At 52.1% G+C, this 16,724-nt stretch overlaps 10 protein-coding genes across 10 annotated transcripts; 6 read left to right on the forward strand and 4 right to left on the reverse strand.

Annotated features, from left to right (window-relative positions):
• Positions 1–42: 42 nt before the first annotated feature.
• Positions 43–1,673, forward strand: Malapachy_0120 (conserved hypothetiocal protein; the record flags this gene model as incomplete). Its single annotated transcript, XM_018134653.1, has 5 exons — positions 43–111; positions 143–169; positions 199–606; positions 821–1,512; positions 1,550–1,673. The coding sequence occupies 5 exons, from the start codon at positions 43–45 to the stop codon at positions 1,671–1,673; spliced, it is 1,320 nt and encodes a 439-aa protein (XP_017990951.1).
• A 69-nt stretch (positions 1,674–1,742) lies between these two features.
• On the reverse strand, positions 1,743–2,652 carry Malapachy_0112 (u3 small nucleolar rna-associated protein 11; the record flags this gene model as incomplete). Its single annotated transcript, XM_018134645.1, has 4 exons — positions 1,743–1,749; positions 1,770–1,963; positions 1,991–2,091; positions 2,118–2,652. The coding sequence occupies 4 exons, from the start codon at positions 2,650–2,652 to the stop codon at positions 1,743–1,745; spliced, it is 837 nt and encodes a 278-aa protein (XP_017991165.1).
• A 716-nt stretch (positions 2,653–3,368) lies between these two features.
• On the forward strand, positions 3,369–4,619 carry Malapachy_0122 (vacuolar amino acid permease; the record flags this gene model as incomplete). Its single annotated transcript, XM_018134655.1, has 1 exon — positions 3,369–4,619. One exon carries the CDS (start codon positions 3,369–3,371, stop codon positions 4,617–4,619), a length of 1,251 nt encoding a protein of 416 aa, XP_017990947.1.
• A 99-nt stretch (positions 4,620–4,718) lies between these two features.
• Malapachy_0157 (gaba permease) lies at positions 4,719–6,379 on the reverse strand (the record flags this gene model as incomplete). Its single annotated transcript, XM_018134690.1, has 2 exons — positions 4,719–6,212; positions 6,242–6,379. 2 exons carry the CDS (start codon positions 6,377–6,379, stop codon positions 4,719–4,721), a joined length of 1,632 nt encoding a protein of 543 aa, XP_017991089.1.
• Positions 6,380–8,018: 1,639 nt separating this feature from the next.
• Malapachy_0173 (hypothetical protein) lies at positions 8,019–8,732 on the forward strand (the record flags this gene model as incomplete). Its single annotated transcript, XM_018134705.1, has 1 exon — positions 8,019–8,732. One exon carries the CDS (start codon positions 8,019–8,021, stop codon positions 8,730–8,732), a length of 714 nt encoding a protein of 237 aa, XP_017991036.1.
• A 263-nt stretch (positions 8,733–8,995) lies between these two features.
• Positions 8,996–10,189, reverse strand: Malapachy_0156 (casein kinase-1 hhp1; the record flags this gene model as incomplete). The annotated part of the gene is made up of 1 exon (XM_018134689.1): positions 8,996–10,189. One exon carries the CDS (start codon positions 10,187–10,189, stop codon positions 8,996–8,998), a length of 1,194 nt encoding a protein of 397 aa, XP_017991090.1.
• Positions 10,190–10,950: 761 nt separating this feature from the next.
• Positions 10,951–11,781, forward strand: Malapachy_0148 (hypothetical protein; the record flags this gene model as incomplete). The annotated part of the gene is made up of 1 exon (XM_018134681.1): positions 10,951–11,781. One exon carries the CDS (start codon positions 10,951–10,953, stop codon positions 11,779–11,781), a length of 831 nt encoding a protein of 276 aa, XP_017991074.1.
• A 24-nt stretch (positions 11,782–11,805) lies between these two features.
• Positions 11,806–12,777, forward strand: Malapachy_0147 (pdr16-protein involved in lipid biosynthesis and multidrug resistance pho13-4-nitrophenylphosphatase; the record flags this gene model as incomplete). The annotated part of the gene is made up of 1 exon (XM_018134680.1): positions 11,806–12,777. The coding sequence occupies one exon, from the start codon at positions 11,806–11,808 to the stop codon at positions 12,775–12,777; it is 972 nt and encodes a 323-aa protein (XP_017991020.1).
• A 38-nt stretch (positions 12,778–12,815) lies between these two features.
• On the forward strand, positions 12,816–14,543 carry Malapachy_0166 (bpl1-biotin holocarboxylase synthetase; the record flags this gene model as incomplete). The annotated part of the gene is made up of 1 exon (XM_018134699.1): positions 12,816–14,543. One exon carries the CDS (start codon positions 12,816–12,818, stop codon positions 14,541–14,543), a length of 1,728 nt encoding a protein of 575 aa, XP_017991048.1.
• A 60-nt stretch (positions 14,544–14,603) lies between these two features.
• On the reverse strand, positions 14,604–16,430 carry Malapachy_0179 (cullin 4a; the record flags this gene model as incomplete). The annotated part of the gene is made up of 1 exon (XM_018134711.1): positions 14,604–16,430. One exon carries the CDS (start codon positions 16,428–16,430, stop codon positions 14,604–14,606), a length of 1,827 nt encoding a protein of 608 aa, XP_017991062.1.
• Between the last annotated feature and the right edge of the window lie 294 nt (positions 16,431–16,724).

The raw sequence follows: 16,724 nt of genomic DNA on the forward strand, positions 1-16,724 counted from the left end.
CTTGGCGCCCTATCTCTATCGCACGGCCTGTCCCCTGCCTCGATGGACATTCAAGCAAGAAACGACGCGCTGCAGGTGGAAGAACAGCGCCGTCGCCTAGATGCGGAATTGGTACGTGGTCCTTCTATGCTTACATACGTAGCAGCGGCAGCGTGCCATCTTGGCGCAGGTACGTACCATGGCACGCTGATCTTGCAGAACCAGGCGACCATGACATCGCCCTTGTTGGATGAGCAAGGCTTCCCCCGAGCTGATTTGGACTTGCCAGCTATCCGAGCAGCCCGCCAAGCCATTCATAGGCTGACCAACGACCGCCATGCGCTGGACGAGAAGCTCAGAACGCTGCTAGCCCACGCCTGGCCGAGCACGCCAGCTGCATCAACACCACCCAGCGCCACCGCCCATGCCATCAAGACGGCCAAGCACGATGGCATCATGGCGCGGCCTATCGCTGTACGCAGCGTAGCGGCAAACAGCCCAGCAGCACAGTGTGGTCTGCAAGCAGGCGATGAACTTGTGCGATGGGGCTCTATATACCCAGTGAGCTCGGAGCATTTCCACGAAATCTCAGCGCTCGTGAAAGAAGGAGAATCGATCGCAATCGAAGTACGTAGAATCATGCCGGATGGTCGGACGGTCCATGTATCTCTCCACCTCGTCCCTGCTTCGGGATGGGGTGGGCGTGGACTCTTGGGCTGTCACATAGTTCCCACATAAGAATTGGGCTTTTTTTACGGGTGTGGAGGTGTGGCAGTGGAGCACTTCATCTTGTGCAGCCCGATAGGCAAAGTTTCCCTTCAACGTATCCCTCATGACGCAGTCACGATGGGACAACTGGGGCTTGAAGCTCGCCAACATTCTTAGCTACTTCCTCTTTGCCTCTTCCAATGTCTACTCAGGCCTCTCTGGCCACCACATCGGTGGTCCTGTCACGACGTATCTTACTCCCGCACCTTGGCTGTTTGGCGTTTGGTCGGTGATCAATACCCTCTTTCTGGGTCTTTTGGTATACCAATTCTGGCCCTCTGGTCATAAGACAGTGGTCGAGTCGCTTCAATGGCGATTCCCTGCGCTGTTCGTGCTTAATTCCCTGTGCAGCATGTTCTACTCAGTCCATGGCTCTCGCGTCGCCAACCTGGTGGCGTTCGGTATCCTGTGCTTGGTGGCAGGCACTGTGAGCCATCTGTACGGTAAACTCCGCATGGGCCCTGAGCCACGCAACTGGTGCGACTTGCTGTTTATTCACCTCCCTATTTCGCTGTACCATGGCTTTATTGTCATCATGTTCTTTGTGGCCGCCTTTGCTGTGGCCGGCGTCGACACACACACTCACAAGGCAGGTACGGTGACCAAGATTCTTGTATTCCTCACCCTGTTCTTCTTGGAAAGCACGGCAGCTGGCTACGTATTCTATGGCAATGGCGATATCGCTGGAGCCGTCGTCATTTCCCTTGGGCTGCTGGCCATCGCCCAGGAACAACAGAGTTCGCGCTTTATCCACTGGTCTGCGCTGTACGTATACAATGCACTTGTTCTAACTATTCTACAGCATTTTCTTTGGTATCTCGTTCATTGCCGTTCTTCGTGCCTTGGCCACCGCCATCCAAGATCAGCGTTCTGCCCTACACGAGAATGCCGGGACGGATGAAGAGCAGGCACCGCTAGTTCAGTAAACACGTCGATATTATTTCTTGCGTTCATTCGACCATTTATATTGCTTGGTTGTTTTCATCACGCGTGTATCATCGTCTTCTTCTTCCACGACCAACCCGCGCGACGTCACCTTTGCGCCGCGTTTCCCGACCGCGTCTTTCAGCTCTTGCACTTGTTTCTTTGGCACAGCATGCGAGCCACGTGTGCGCATAAGCGAACGAACCACATCAAGCTTTTGCGAGGCCTCGGTGAGGGCATCGATACGACGCTGCCTTGTAGCCAACTCTCTGATTTTGATGGATAATTGTCGCTGTCATTAGTTTTTCTAGACACAAACCTCTCCGATTTTCTCAGCCTGCACCAAACGCTCATCCTGTTCTTCCTCCAGGGTCTCCTTCTTCTTGGACTTGCGCCGGTTCTCCTTAGCCACTTGTTTCACTGTTGTTAGCGGTGCATTCACGTACATTCTTCCACATCGTCAACCCACTTGGTCTTTTTGCCAAAGCCTTGCACACGGCCCTGCTGTTGTGCGGAGGCAGAGCTGGTCTGTACATCGCCCAGCAAATTCGCTTTCCTCAACGCTGTAACCAAGTCTGGCTTTTTCTCCAAGTATGCTAGACGCATACCTGGCACACGCGGCGCCAGTTCCTCTATGAGAGCCTGGTACTTTTTCCGCTCTGAATTGAGTTGCTTGCGCAAGTATCCTGCATCTTGCGTCTTCAACAGAGACACGACATCATTGTCCAGCGCCTTGTTTCCTCTTGATTCGATGTGGACACCTTTTTCTGTCTTCTTTCCGATCATACCGAGATAAAATTCATCTTGGTTGCGATCAGCCGCTTTTTGGCGCAAGCGTTGCAGCTTATCACGCTTGATATGATGAGCACGCGCACGTTCCACATAGTCTTTGTGTTTCTCCAGGAGACCCAAATGTTTCCTGTGCTCAGGCTGACTGCGTTCTTTATGATTACGACGCTGGACGTAGTTTCGCAACGCCATGATGATAGGGGAGCGTTATGAATGTGAATGGCTGTGGCATACGCATTTCACTTTTTTTCATGCACGTGATTTGCGGTGCTCGGACCTCGGGCCTGGCCTATTCACACCTTGCCTGCCTAGGGTGTGTTCCTCGTCAGTCTGAGAGAAAGTGGGAATGTATTCATCAGGTCGGAGAGTACGATCTTCTATGGCTGCGTTTTTGTCTTCGTGAGGCTGACCTGTGCTGCTAGCCAGCCTGAGAGCGTCTGTCGGAACGTCCTCGCCATAACCTCCACATGCGTCAAAATTTTATCGAGAGCGCAGGCATAGTTTCTCTTCGCCCATACATGTCCGCATCTGACGAAGAAAACGCTGCCGTCTTACCACATCGCGATACACGGCACGAATATGGAACTATATATACCGATGCGTCCTCTCCTTCACCAAATGGGTCAAATTCCTTTTCGCGCACGATTCTTCCGTGTATTGCCTTATGGTCGATTTCCTTTATTGCGAACTTAGATTCGACCATTGTCTCTATGCTCCTCGGAAACATATCATCGTTCTTTAAGGAGGCAGAGAAAGCATCATGGATTGGGACGACATACCTCTTGACAATGTGTTGCACCGCGCCCCTGTATGGCCGGTTCTGCGATATGTTTGGATGCAAACGCAGTGTGTTACTCGCTCTCTCGATTTTTTCTATTGGTACTATCGGATGCGGTGTAGCCCGGTCTATGAACGAAATTCTACTTGCCCGTGCTGTAGCTGGTCTGGGTGGGGGCGGCCTTGGCACAGTCCCCAGTGTCATTTTCAGCCATATTATTCCCATCAAGTCGCGTGGCCTGTACCAAGGTATCGGCAATATTTTCTCTTGTCTTGGTATGGCGACTGGTGCACCTCTTGGTGGCCTACTTAATGATACCATTGGATGGCGTGGTGCCTTTTTGATTCAAATCCCTGTACTTCTTCTTGCTCTCATGGCTCTTTACATCTTTCTTGAGCACGACGAGTCCCTTCATTTCACGGATGACCAGTCTTTATCGCAACGACTTCGAGATTTAGACTTGCTTGGTTGGTTTATTTATACTTTGACTCCCATTTTGTCGTTGTATACACTCGATCTCGTCAGCGGACAAGGGTATGCTCTTACGGATCTACGTGTCTTGCTCGGTATGGGGAGTGTGTTGTTTGTTGCTCTCCTGTTTTACATTGTAGAACATCGCAAGATCAAAATGCCCTTGTTATCACTGGATGTGATGCGTCTTCGATCTGGATGGTCCACAATGTTCGCTATGATATGGCTCAATGTCGGTATGGTCGCGTACAGTTTCAATTTTCCTCTCTACTTCCAAACGGTTGGTAAACTGACTCCTTCCGTCATCGGTCTTCGAATGGTGCCTTCAAGTATTGCAATTGGCTTGGGCAGCTTGTTTGCAGGGTTCTATATGCGTCGGACTGGGCGGTATTACAAATTAACTTTGGTTTGCCACTTTGCCATGGTACTTGCCTCTATTCCCACGGCCACGTATCTATTAGATCCCCCGCCTTTTTCTCCCTTTGTCTATTACACTATCCTGACATTTACACATGGTGTCTTTTTTACTACGACCCTGATTGCGCTTATCCATGCTGTCAACAAGAAATACTTTGGCGTGGCTACTGGCATGAACTATCTTTTCAGAACCACTGGACAAGTCTTAGGTGTGGCTGCGTCAGGCTGCATTGTCCAATATTTCCTGACCAAAGAACTTCAGAACCGAATTATTGGCCCTGGTTCTGAAGAATTGATCCATGAGATTCGTCAAGATATCCGCGTATTGCCTACACTTCCGGATGGCATCCGTGAGCAAGCCATGGAGTCGTATGCTACAGCACTGCACTGTGTTTTCGTGTTTGTGACGCTCGTGTATCTTCTTTCGCTGATCAACTGCTACTTCATTGAGGACAAGCATTTGGACGAAGATCATGGGATCACCGAAGAGTAAAATCATTGTTCTTTTACGCGCATTTCTGTTGTGTACCAACTTCTATGTATTACAATACAAATATACTTTATAGCTAGTGGGATCTCATCGTTATGTACATTACTCATTCCATGTATCCAACCGGAAGTTTGACACCTCAATATCCGGCTTGTCTTGGCTTTCCACCTTCTCCAAATCGTACTGACCGTTCTTGTGGATGCCGATAGCAAAGTTCGGGACATCTGTCAGTAAGATGGGTGGACCGTGGAAGTGCTTTAGTCCATAGGCAAAGTACCAAGCCACACTTATCAGGGCAAAACCAGCAAATACTACACTGGCGTAATTCATTGTCGTAGGAGCCAAGTCGATCAGGGTGATCGGCATGGAGAGTATGAACACGGCCAATACAATCCATGCCACCGTAACCCCATTCACTACCCAACCCCAATAACCAAGTGAGAATGGTGCTTCTCGTACTTTCTCACGCCCCGTCAGTAAAGAGACCAGCACAGGGAGAGCATACGAGGCAGATAAGCAAATCGTAGCAACACCTGTAAAGCTGAACAGGGCTGCCGATGAACCAAAGTAAATAAGGCCTAACAGGCAGGCCACCACCGTGGAGAGTGTTAGAGCCATCAATGGCACATTGAAGTGCGTGTCAATCTTGCTCCATATTCTGGACCATGGTACAGCTCCATCTCGCGCGAATGAATACAAACAGCGACTGGACGCTGTCAAGGCACCAATTCCAGCAAAGAGCCAAATGCCCAGCACGAGGAATAAAAGTCCAAACCCGCCGCCAGCACTGCCCGTCGCATGCTTGAAAAGCAAACCTAGGGGTTGCCCACTCGCTACACTCAACAGCTCCTTCACATCCGGGAGAACAAATAGGATGGGGATCAAGTATACTAGGCCTGTAATACCAGCTCCAACGACAGACCATACCATAGCTTTGGGTACTTCTCGTTCAGGGTGCTGTACCTCTTCACACATCACAGCAATCATGCCATACCCCGTAAGTGTGAACGCAGCCTGCTGCAAGCCGATGAAGAAGCTCCAGCCAGTAGGATAGCCAGATTGTGACGAATCGTAATGGCCAAACACGTAAGCGCCGCTATTCCGTGCAGGTGCCATGACAAGGATTACGACAAGAATAACCACAATAGAGGCTCCGGTCCAGTAGACGCAAATAGTGTTGATCAGATCCAGGTGCTTGGCTCCCACCATATTTACAAGGTAACATACCAAACAGACGCACCAAAAACAGAGCACTGTCTGCCAATCTGTAGCCACAAAGTCTTCATTCCATAAGGAAATGCAGCTCAATATAAGCTGGGCTCCACCGAAATTGATTGATAGCGCTAATGTCCAGTTTCCGGCGAGTGTCAGCCAGCCAGTGACCCAGCTAGCAGCCGGCGCCCATTTGCGTTTGGACAATAGCGCAGCCCAGTAGTACACTCCTCCCGCAGTAGGGTAAATAGAACAAATTTCTGCTAGTGACAATGCGATGGCGATGGAGATGAGGCTCACAATGACCCATCCCCACAGGACAGTAGCAGGGCCTCCATTTGTAAGCGAGGCTGCAAAGGTCGTGCTGAGGCCAAATGGTACAGCCTTGTATATAAGTCATTCCAAGTACGTACCATGATAGCAAATGAAAGTCCCATCACGGAGAACATGCTAAGTTGTCTGGGCAGCTCGGCTTGATAGCCGAGTCGTGCAAGTTGATCATCCGCGGTGGGATCCGTGCAGGGATCGACACTATCCCGTTTCTCCTCCATGCCTGGTACAGAGCTAAGAGTGGTGTGCTGAAAGTCTTGCGAGCATGCATATCTCACTCTTAGCGAGCTAAATATTCACATCTTATCAGGTTCATGGTGTAGATAACAACGCAAGTGATAACTTGCCTATCTCGCCCCGCATGACATGGCCAAAATAAGATGCGTCTATGTAAGCAACGTTTATCTCTCTCCACTTGCGCACATCTCTTGCGCTTAAAGTCCCATGTAGGGTGGAAGGACAAACTCCTTGTACGATGCTATTGCCCCGTTAATATGATATCTCGGCCTATAGTGGAAATCCAAGGCAAGTCTATGGGGCAAAAAGATATACGATGCCAAGCCTTTTTAGCGAAACCTCGTGTCCCCTTTAGGGGCCAGTGCAGATCTAGTCATAGACTGATACGCATCCTCTCCAATCTGCTTCCCCAAACTACAGCCGAGAAAGATTTTATATGCATATGTGTCACATGGACGATAATATACGATAGACAATTTTCCGCATTCATCTACTTTGTCCGTGGCGTCCTCATGGCGTATCATCACCTGTTGAACGCTGGGCCATTTGGCGCTCCTCCACAACCCAAAAAAAGGTTATGCTCAACGCGCCTATTGACCATAGCACGTGATCCCTGCCCCAGTCAACTTGCGGCCCCATCGTGGCACGCTCCTTTGCAGCATGGGCCATACTGCAGATGAGAATAGACAATTGCGAGGGCGAAGAGGTAGTGGTGGTAACCACTACGGAGCCGTAGGAGTCTCTTCGCAACAATTTGGTGAAGAACCAAAGAATTTCAGGCACATTCTCTTACCATGTCTAGCCATGTGGTCCATTACCTTCATGGGTAGCTTAGATGCTACTATTGTTGCCATGCTCATCGGTAATATTTCATCGTCATTCAAGGCCGCGGATAAAGCTTCCTGGATCGGTACGACTTTTCTTCTCAGTGTGTGTTGCACTGTACCACTCTATGGCCGACTCAGTGATCTCTTTGGTCGTAAACGAAGTTTGATGTTGGCGGTCATTATCTTCACCCTTGGCACTATGTGGTGTGCTATGGCGTCAAGCATGTTTGAGTTTCTGTGTGCACGTACCCTCGCTGGTATAGGCAGTGGTGGCCTGTCCATTATCACTTCGGTAATCATGTCGACGCTCGTCCCCCTTAAATCACGAGGCCTCTTCCAAGGCATGTCGAATGTGGTCTTTGGGGTGGGTGTTGGTCTAGGTGCGCCTGTGGGTGGTCTACTGAATGATAGCATTGGATGGCGAGGCGCTTTCTTTGTACAGCTTCCTGTACTGGGCCTGTGTCTCGCGTCTCTGTTGTTCTTGCTGCCTCACGATGAATCCATTCATTTTGCGCCAGGGGATTCGACTTGGAAGCGTATCATGGAGGTGGATATTTTGGGCCTCTCTATCTTTGCGGTCATCCCTCTTTCGATCCTTTATGCGCTCAATTTAATCAGTTCCCAAGACCGATCCCTAGCCGACCCTTTCGTGTCCGGCAGCCTGCTTTGTGCAGCCATCGCCATATTCTTATTGTATGTGGTGGAACGGCGAGCACGGATGCCCCTGATATCGCTAGAAGTGCTATCCCTACGCTCATGCTGGTCTAGCGTGATGGCCAACTTCTTTCTCTCCGTCATGTACTTCAGCTTCAACTACAATGTCCCGCTGTACTTCCAGACAGTAGGCAACATGCGAGCCTCATCAATCGGTATGCGCATGATTCCTGCCAGTCTTAGTGTGGGCATGGGCAGTCTTCTTTCTGGCTTTTACATGAAGCATTTCGGGCGCTATTACAAGTATTGCATATTTTGCGCGACAGGCGTATGCGTTATGTTCTCGCCTGCCCTGACTTATTTCTTGGATCCACCCACGATTTCTCCATTTATTTGCTATACATTTATGCAGTTTTGCATTGCAGGGTACCTGACATCGTCTCTCATTGCACTCATACACTGTGTGAACAAGAAAAATCTGGCCGTTGCCACAGGTATGAATTATCTTTTCCGCACTACAGGCCAGGTGCTTGGTGTGGCTGTATCTGGTGTGATCTTGCAGAAGAACCTTTTGGCTAATTTACGCCAACGCATTGTTGGCCCTGGCGCCGAAGAGCTGATCCAGCAGATCCGTCAAGATACCACTGTGCTCTCCAAACTGCCTGAAGGAGTTCGCCAAGATGCAATATATTCCTACGCCAGTGCTTTTCATTCTGTGTATATCTTTATTTTTGCAACGTGTGTAATGGCGTTGCTGTATACCTTGTTTATTGAAGACAAGCACCTTGATGAAGAGCATGGCTTGGTCGAAGACTTGCCGCCGCCGCAGCAAGTCAATGGTCGTACGGAGCAGTAATCATGTCCATATGGCTTCTAGTACGTCCCTAAACCGATAGGACTACGTCGTATTTTTTTTCCATAGTAGCCAGCTAATCACATCCAAGACACTTGAATCTAAAATAGGTAGTATGCTATCTCTCACATCTACTTGGCCAAGTTACTTGCTGTCGCGATCGACCAAAATTTTTTGTAAATGGAGAGCGAGTTGTTAATAAAGACAGAACAGGAGAATCCAGGGGAAAGAGAGAGCGCATACACAATAGCCCCTTTGGCTTAGATTTAGTGCCAATCAGCCTCATTAACGTGTTGTCCCCCCATGTAGCCTTGAGGGACATTGCTGCTAGACACTTGGCCAGATACATTGGCCACCATCGACGGGTCATGGGCGCCAGCACGGTCCATGGGCATGCCCGCTGGCACAGGGCGGCCATAGTCGCCACCCATTGGCGCTGAGCCACGGGCTGGCGACTCGTTGCCCAACACCTGATCATTGGGCAACACCTTGCGGCGAGGGGTCTGTCCAGCAGCCGCGGCCGCTTTTGCCTGCTCATCTTGTCCCTGCGGGCCTGGGGCAGGGAGACCACGAGAGGGATGCTCCCCCCGGTCCCGCGGTTGGATGCTCCAGTCGTATACATAGTCATACTGGTATCCCTCACGCACAAACAAGTCACGGAAAAGCTTGCGAAGGTAACTGTAATCCGGCCGGTCATCGAACCGGAGGGAACGACAACAGTTGAGGTATATAGCCATCTCGGTAGGGAAGCCACGGCAGAGCGATTCCGTTGGCGTCATCATCTTCTTCTCCATAATGCGCTCGTACTTTTGTTTCTTCGTCGCAGCCTTGAGACCTTGCCATGGTAGCGAGCCACGCAAGAAGTACATCAAGACGTAACCAAGAGATTCCAAGTCATCACGGCGAGATTGCTCTACACCCAAGTGCGTGTTAATAGAGGTGTATCGTGCTGTGCCTGTCAAGTTTTTGTTCTCACGGTAAGGAATGTGCAAGTGAGTTTTCGGGTCACGATATTTCTTGGCCAGACCAAAGTCAATGACATTGACCTGGTTACCCCGCTTTCCAATGCCCATGAGAAAATTGTCAGGCTTGATATCACGGTGAATAAAGTTGCGGGAGTGGATGTACTCCACGCGCGAAATCATCTGGTCAGCCAACAGCAACACTGTTTTCAGAGAGAATCGTCGGTTGCAAAAGTTGAACAGGTCCTCCAGCGAAGGACCCAAAAGATCAATTACCATGGCATTATAATCGCATTCCTGGCCGTACCACCGGACGAATGGCACACCAACACCGCCAGCCAACGTTTTGTATACCTTGGCCTCGTACTCCAACTGAGGGTGCTTTGCCTTCACCGATTCAAGCTTGATAGCTACTTCTTCACCACTGATGATATTCACACCCAGGTAAATATCACCAAACGAGCCAGAGCCGATCTTTTTACCGATACGGTACTGCATAATGTTAGTGGTTGTTCTTTCTAGACGCATTCATGGCGCATCAACATACCCTGCCAAGCTGTTAGTACACTGTTCCTTCACGCCAGTCATGAGCTTTCGGCTCATCATTCATAATACATACTTTCCTCCTACCCTCAGATCCATATTGTCAATGGATGGGACGTATTCAGGCTCGTAAGGACAAGAGTTGAGTTGACAAACTACGTTTGGAGCCGGTTGTCGAAAGAGGGACGGGCTATGTCTGCGGCTGCGCGCAGGAGTGTGCCCGCTCTCGTTCGTTACAACCCCTAGTAGGCTTTTGAAAACAACAAGCTGGCCACGCCCCAGCCAATAAATCTATGCGGCACGTTGGCCACGTGATACAAGATCCTGACTTCTTGACAGTGCTGCCACGGTGGCAAGGTCAGTGGAAAGGAAGGGCGAGGAGAGTCAGATCGATGCGGAGTGTTGTCGGAGAGGCATGACATGTGTGTCCTACAGAGTCTGGTACGCTGAATGCACCAAACGTAGCAAAGATAGCTCTTCCTATGGGGCGGTAACGGCCGTGACTAGCACAAACTCCCTTTGGTCCTAGGGTCGGTTAATATCCACGTGGCAAAGATCGAGCAAGTGTGCGTCTGCCCACCATACGAACCCCTCGGCACCGCGACGCGCGTGCCTCTCACGCACGAGCATCGTCCGGGTTTTCACCAGCCTATGCAGGCGTAGATCAATCGAGTGCTAGCACAAGTGCCTATCGATTTCAGTCGCCCTACTCTGCCATGTCCTCGAGCTCTAGCCGGCATCATGGTCTGGCGCAGCAAGGTGCATTGCTGACCTCTGACTCCACGTCGCCCTCTCACTCTTCCTATGGCTTTGATGATCCATACAGCGTAGATGTGCTGGCCCCTGCCTATCAAACGCACAATGGCCCTCGTTCATCTCCGTATAATTTGTCACGACAAGAGATGCTGAAAGGACTTGCGAATCGTTTCGTGCATTCTACGACGTATTTATACCTTTATATCACGATGGCCGCCCTTTCCTTTGTGACAGTTGTCATCTCCCTGTTGTGGCGGTGTCCCGGCGTTCCCTTTTACGTCCTTGAATTGCTTGTTAACGTGGCGCTGGTCGCTGAAGTAGGCATCCGCTTGGTGGCTTTTGGCAAGAACTTTTGGAAATCCACATTCAATATCGTGGACCTCTGCTTGGTTGTGGTCTGCATCTTTACTCTGCTGATTTTGTTCTTTGGTCATGGCTGCTCACCCATTTCGAGGCGGTCAGGTGCTGGAGAAGAGCTGTTTGACAGTTTCCTGCTGATCATCCGCAATATTGTCCAATGCATGCGGCTATTGAGCGTGATCCGTCGCAGTGGGTACAATGTAACGAGTCGGATCTCTGCCATTGACCTGAATGATGCACATGGCTACAACCTGGATTTGGATCTGGAAGAAGAAAGTTCTCTAGCGCAGCAGCGTATGCGCGATGGAGGTGACAGCCAATCGCACAATCAGGGCTGGACACCACAATCTATGGTTCATAGTGGGTCGGCGCACAAGCCAGACGAGAGCATTATTGCGATCGATGGCGCATACGCCGACTCTGATCTGTAGCTATGATCGTGTGGAGGTTACCTCATGACGTCGACATCCGTGTCCCGAGGTACTTACCAGTATCTGAGGAGCGAGGAAGACTATGCCAAGCTGTTGGACCGTTACGACAACTTTCTCTTCGATTGCGATGGTGTGCTTTGGTCTGGAACGGAAGCGTTGCCGGGTGTAGCCTCTGTTCTGCGCAAGCTGCGTGCGCGTGGCAAGAACATCTTGTTTGTCACGAACAATGCATCGAAGAGCCGTCGTATGCTTCTGGAACGGATCCAGCAAGCTGGTATTGAAGGCGCTACAGAAGAGGTGTTTTCATCCGCCTATGCCTCGGCAGCCTTTCTGAAAAATGTGCTCCAGTTCCCGAGCGACCGGAAAGTGTTTGTCGTGGGCATGTCGGGTTTGGAAGAAGAGTTGGATGCTGTGGGCATTTCTCATATCGGTGGCACCAATCCTGCGCAAAAGGTCGTTATGAATGGCCTTGATTTCTCTGCTCTTTTAGCAGATGGCCTGCTGGATGATAGTGTAGCGGCTGTGTTGTGCGGCATCGATTCAGACTTGACGTATGTGAAGATGGCGCAGGCATTCCGGTACCTTACGCGTCCTGGGGCCGAGGGCCCTGTACAGTCAGGAGAGCGTGGTGGTGGCTGCTACTTTGTGTGCACGAACGAAGATGTCACATTCCCTACCAGCCAGGGTCTATGGCCCGGTGCCGGTTCTGTGTGGGCTGGTATCCAATCCTCATCGGGTCGTACTCCCTTAATTGTGGGCAAACCGAATGAGCCGATGATTGATACGATTTTTGCTAGCCGCGATTTCGATCGGCAACGTACGATCATGGTCGGTGATCGTCTTAATACCGACATTGCGTTTGGGACTAAGGGTGGCATCGATACGATGCTGGTGCTGACCGGCGTATGCACCCTGGATGATGTTCGTGCTGAGGATGCGCCCGCAGTTCCTACGTACGTACTTCAAGGGCTCGGAGATTTGGATTCGGTCGCCTAGCCCTTGTCTATGTCATAGTCTCTTCCCTCCTCCACACCATGGCCAATGTGTTGGTTTGCCGTGGCGCAGGTATAGCTGCGCGGGACGCGAGCCACCTGTACGATGTGCTAGGTAAGATAGGTCGTGAGGCTTGGGATGTTCAATATGTGGACGAAGCAACTCTTGCTTCTGCGCCTTGGATTGCCTCGACGCGCCTACTTGTAGTGCCGGCCGTGGACAGCGAGGTGTGGGCATCGGCTTGGCGCACACCGTCACCGCAGGGTTCGTCGCCCCTGGCTCGTATCCAGCACTATGTGCAGGAAGGTGGTATCCTCTGGATATGTGGCGCGGACACAGCGTTGAGGGAAGAGGTATGCGCGGGATCCTCCTCATCGCGCCGTACGTTAGGACAGACCGCCGACGGTGTGGATATACTCGCATGGCAGGTGAAGAACGGGCATGTGATGGTGGCGCCAAGTGCCATCGAAGTACAGCGTGTACGTACCTGGCTGGCTGCGCTACCGATGCAGCTCCCTTCCATGCCCGAAGGCGTGCCGACTGTCACGCCGATGCTTGTTGCGTCGACGAGCGCACCGCTTCTTGAGGCTTGGCGAACGTCGCTTCAGGCCTCTGCACATCCGTCCACAACAGATACGCCGCTGGTGGTACATGATACAAAGTACACCCTTGCCGTGTATACCCCATCGTCTCTGGATCACGTCCAAACATGGCTGTCATCGCTGCCGCCCAAGGACAACCATACCGATTTCTTGGTGGTACCTGTAAGGCTTTTGGAGGATGCTTCGCAGTATGCACCTGCGTTTGTATTTCCGACCTACTACGATGCGTTGCAACGCGCTCGTGGTCTCTCCAGCGCGTTGCCATGGCCTTCGCCGCGTTCGTTTACAACGCGCATTGGCGACGTGGTAGCGTACGGCCGTGTGGTGGACAGTACACAGACACTGCTGGAATCCAATCATGCCCTTCTGCAGGCGTGTCGCGAGGGTACTACTTTTATCGCGACGCAGCAAGTGCAAGGTCGTGGACGTGGGGGCAACGTATGGATTTCGCCGCAAGGCTGCCTGCAATTCTCGACGGTGGTGCGTCTGCCCATGCACATTGGCTCCAAAGCTGTGTTTTTGCAGTACTTAGCCGCCCTGGCCATTGTGTACGGTCTTAGCGAGGCGTACCCAGCCGTTCGTGGCCGGGTTCGCATCAAGTGGCCGAACGATGTGTACGCGCAAGTCGACACGCCGCAGCGTGGCTCGATGGATGTACAGGAAGACGGGCAGGTGAAACACTTTGTCAAGATGGGCGGTATCCTTGTGACAGCTGTCTGTCTAGGCGACACGTTCCATGCCATTGTCGGATGCGGTGTCAACTGCCTGAACGACCAGCCCACCACGAGTGTTCATGCCTTGGCCGGTACGGATACGGTGACCCAAGAAGCATGTGCCGGTGCCATTGTTGGGGCGCTGGAATCGGCCTTGCGTACATTTATCGATGCCTCGTACTCCTTTGCGCCGTTTGCCGATGCCTACCGCGCTGCCTGGCTGCATTCGGATCAGGTGATTCGTTTGGCGAGTCATGGCACAGAGCCGATGCGTATCGTGGGCATTACGAGTCATACCGGCTTGCTGCGCACTGTGCCTACTTCGTCCTGGATCCGTTCACGCGACGAGGCGGCCTGGCATGGCGCACATGTCGCTGGCGCTGTGGATGTGCAGCCGGATGGCAACTCGTTCGACATGCTGGCTGGGCTCGTCCAGCCCAAATCTCATCCCTAGTTAGGCTACATATTGATACAAATCAGGATGGTCTTCCACTCGCTCCAGAAAGTCCTGCGGTCAGTCGTCGTAGACACATACCTTGTCCATAAGCTTTTCGATGGCCTTTTTCACATCAGAAGGCGTGGCTGTGACCTTCTCTTGCACGGCCTCGATAACACGAGACACTAGCGTAGCATGCGATGCGCGCTTTGATGCTTTCAGGATACGCATGATCGCCGCTTGCAGCACCATATCCACATCGACCAATGTAGGCGTCGCAGTTGTCGTCGAGATCGGCATCGCAGATGGATGCGTGTGGGGGGACGGAAGACGGATATGCCGCCGCTTGGTAGGCAGATGCGTCGTAAGTCGAAACGTATCTGCCGGCCGCATCGTTGTGTCGGCAGGTGTCTTGGATAGCAGAGGTGTAGACATACGGAGAAAGGTCTGCAGTGTTGATTCCAACACAGGCCACGGAAGCTGTGTCGTCGTTTGCAAGTGTGTGCCTGTGCATTCTGTTCTCGCATTGAAGCAGAGAAGAATGGCCGCTTGCCATGTCGATCCATGCACATAAACCACAGTATCGTCCCACTTGGTTTGGAGCGTAAGCGTGCCTAAATCATGACACCACTGCAGTGTGCGCCCCGTATGTGCGGCTTGGTACATGGCTTCATACTCTGTCAAGGCTTCTTGCATGTATGGTGGCAATGCCATAGGCGTGCAGGGTATCGACGGCCAGTGTGCTTGGGTAAGCACCTGAACGTGCAGCGAGGAGGGCGCTGTGCGCCGCTCTGCAAAGGCCTGCTGCCATTGCGCACTTAGCTCCATGTCTGTGAGCATTGTATCGAGCTTGCGGGTGTAAAAGGGACCACATATATGCTTGAGCTGCGTGACAACGTACCGCTCCGCGTCCAAGGAGCGGGCTTGGTCATGAAGTAAGCGATCCGCCAATGTTCTGCGATACGTTTCTTCCCATGCATCCTTGTCCGGCAAACATCGGAAGAGATGCATAGCCGTATCGATGTGCGCCTCGTAGGAAGTGGTCACACGCCGTAGGTATGTATCGAGGTTGTGCGTGAGCTGCGTAGCTACCGTAGGCGCATAAGCGGGTAGCGCCGCCTCCATAGCATCACGCATCGCCGCTTGCAATGTTGCATCCTGATCCAAACTATCGGCCCAGCGAGCTTGCCAAATCTGCCAGCAGGTCAACAGGGATGTACACATAAGATCGGTCGATGCCGTGAGAAGATGCCATACGTGCTTCTCCATCTGCGTACGTACGACATGGCGCATCCATGCATGTTGTTGGGCCGCCGTAAGAAGCGTATACCATGCCTGCATGGCGGCCGGATGCGCAAGGAGCGTCGTAAACCCTTGCTCATACGCTTTCAAGTGTGCGTCCACAAGCGTATGCAGAAGTAGCGCCGGCGCTTGCGAGGACGGCATCCACGCCTGCCAGGCTTCCTCGTTCGCCAGCCACTGAGCAGCGCGGCATAGGAAGGGTGCATCGACCATGTCACCTGGTCCGTGGGACGTATAAAATGACTGGGCCTGCGTTTCCACTGCATCGAGCGGCCAGTTCCATGCACGTACGCACAGGAGCGTACGACGCCATACGTCGGAAGGCAGGCGACCCTGACGTGCCTCGTCCGCCAGTTGGTACAGTGCTTGTGCACTCGCACGTCGTGCATGAATCCGATCACAGCCATGCGCCCACCAGGCCAGGCATGTGTCGTGCCACGATAGACGATCATGGTCAGCATGAAGGAGCGGTGTGAGCAGATCATATAGGCGAACACATGTCTGCTCCAGCTCTGTCCACTCTTCGCAAAGCCTTTGTAGGCCGTGCGACGTATGAACATCCACAGACAGCGAAGTAAGAATGTCTGTCCATACACGCCGCATCCTTGTATCCAGTGCCGTCCATAATGTCGATGGCGGTACCCCTTGCCGCACTTGGTCACTTAGCCATTGATACACTGTGGTGAAAGACAGGGAGAGAGACGTAGATCGGCGGCGTAGTATATCTTCGCAAAACTCGAGCCATGCTGTGCTGGATCCATCCGTGGCTAGGGAAGGTGGCGCATAGGTGGCCCAGGCCGTAGGCTGGGCCCACTGGGTGCATGCCATACGCTCTTGGCCGCCACGGTGCACGGATCTGCCACGTACGTATCTTCGTGGAGGAGTGATCTTCACGTG

Source organism: Malassezia pachydermatis, assembly GCF_001278385.1.
Source record: "Malassezia pachydermatis strain CBS 1879 chromosome Unknown scaffold6, whole genome shotgun sequence".
Lineage (NCBI taxonomy): Eukaryota > Fungi > Basidiomycota > Malasseziomycetes > Malasseziales > Malasseziaceae > Malassezia > Malassezia pachydermatis.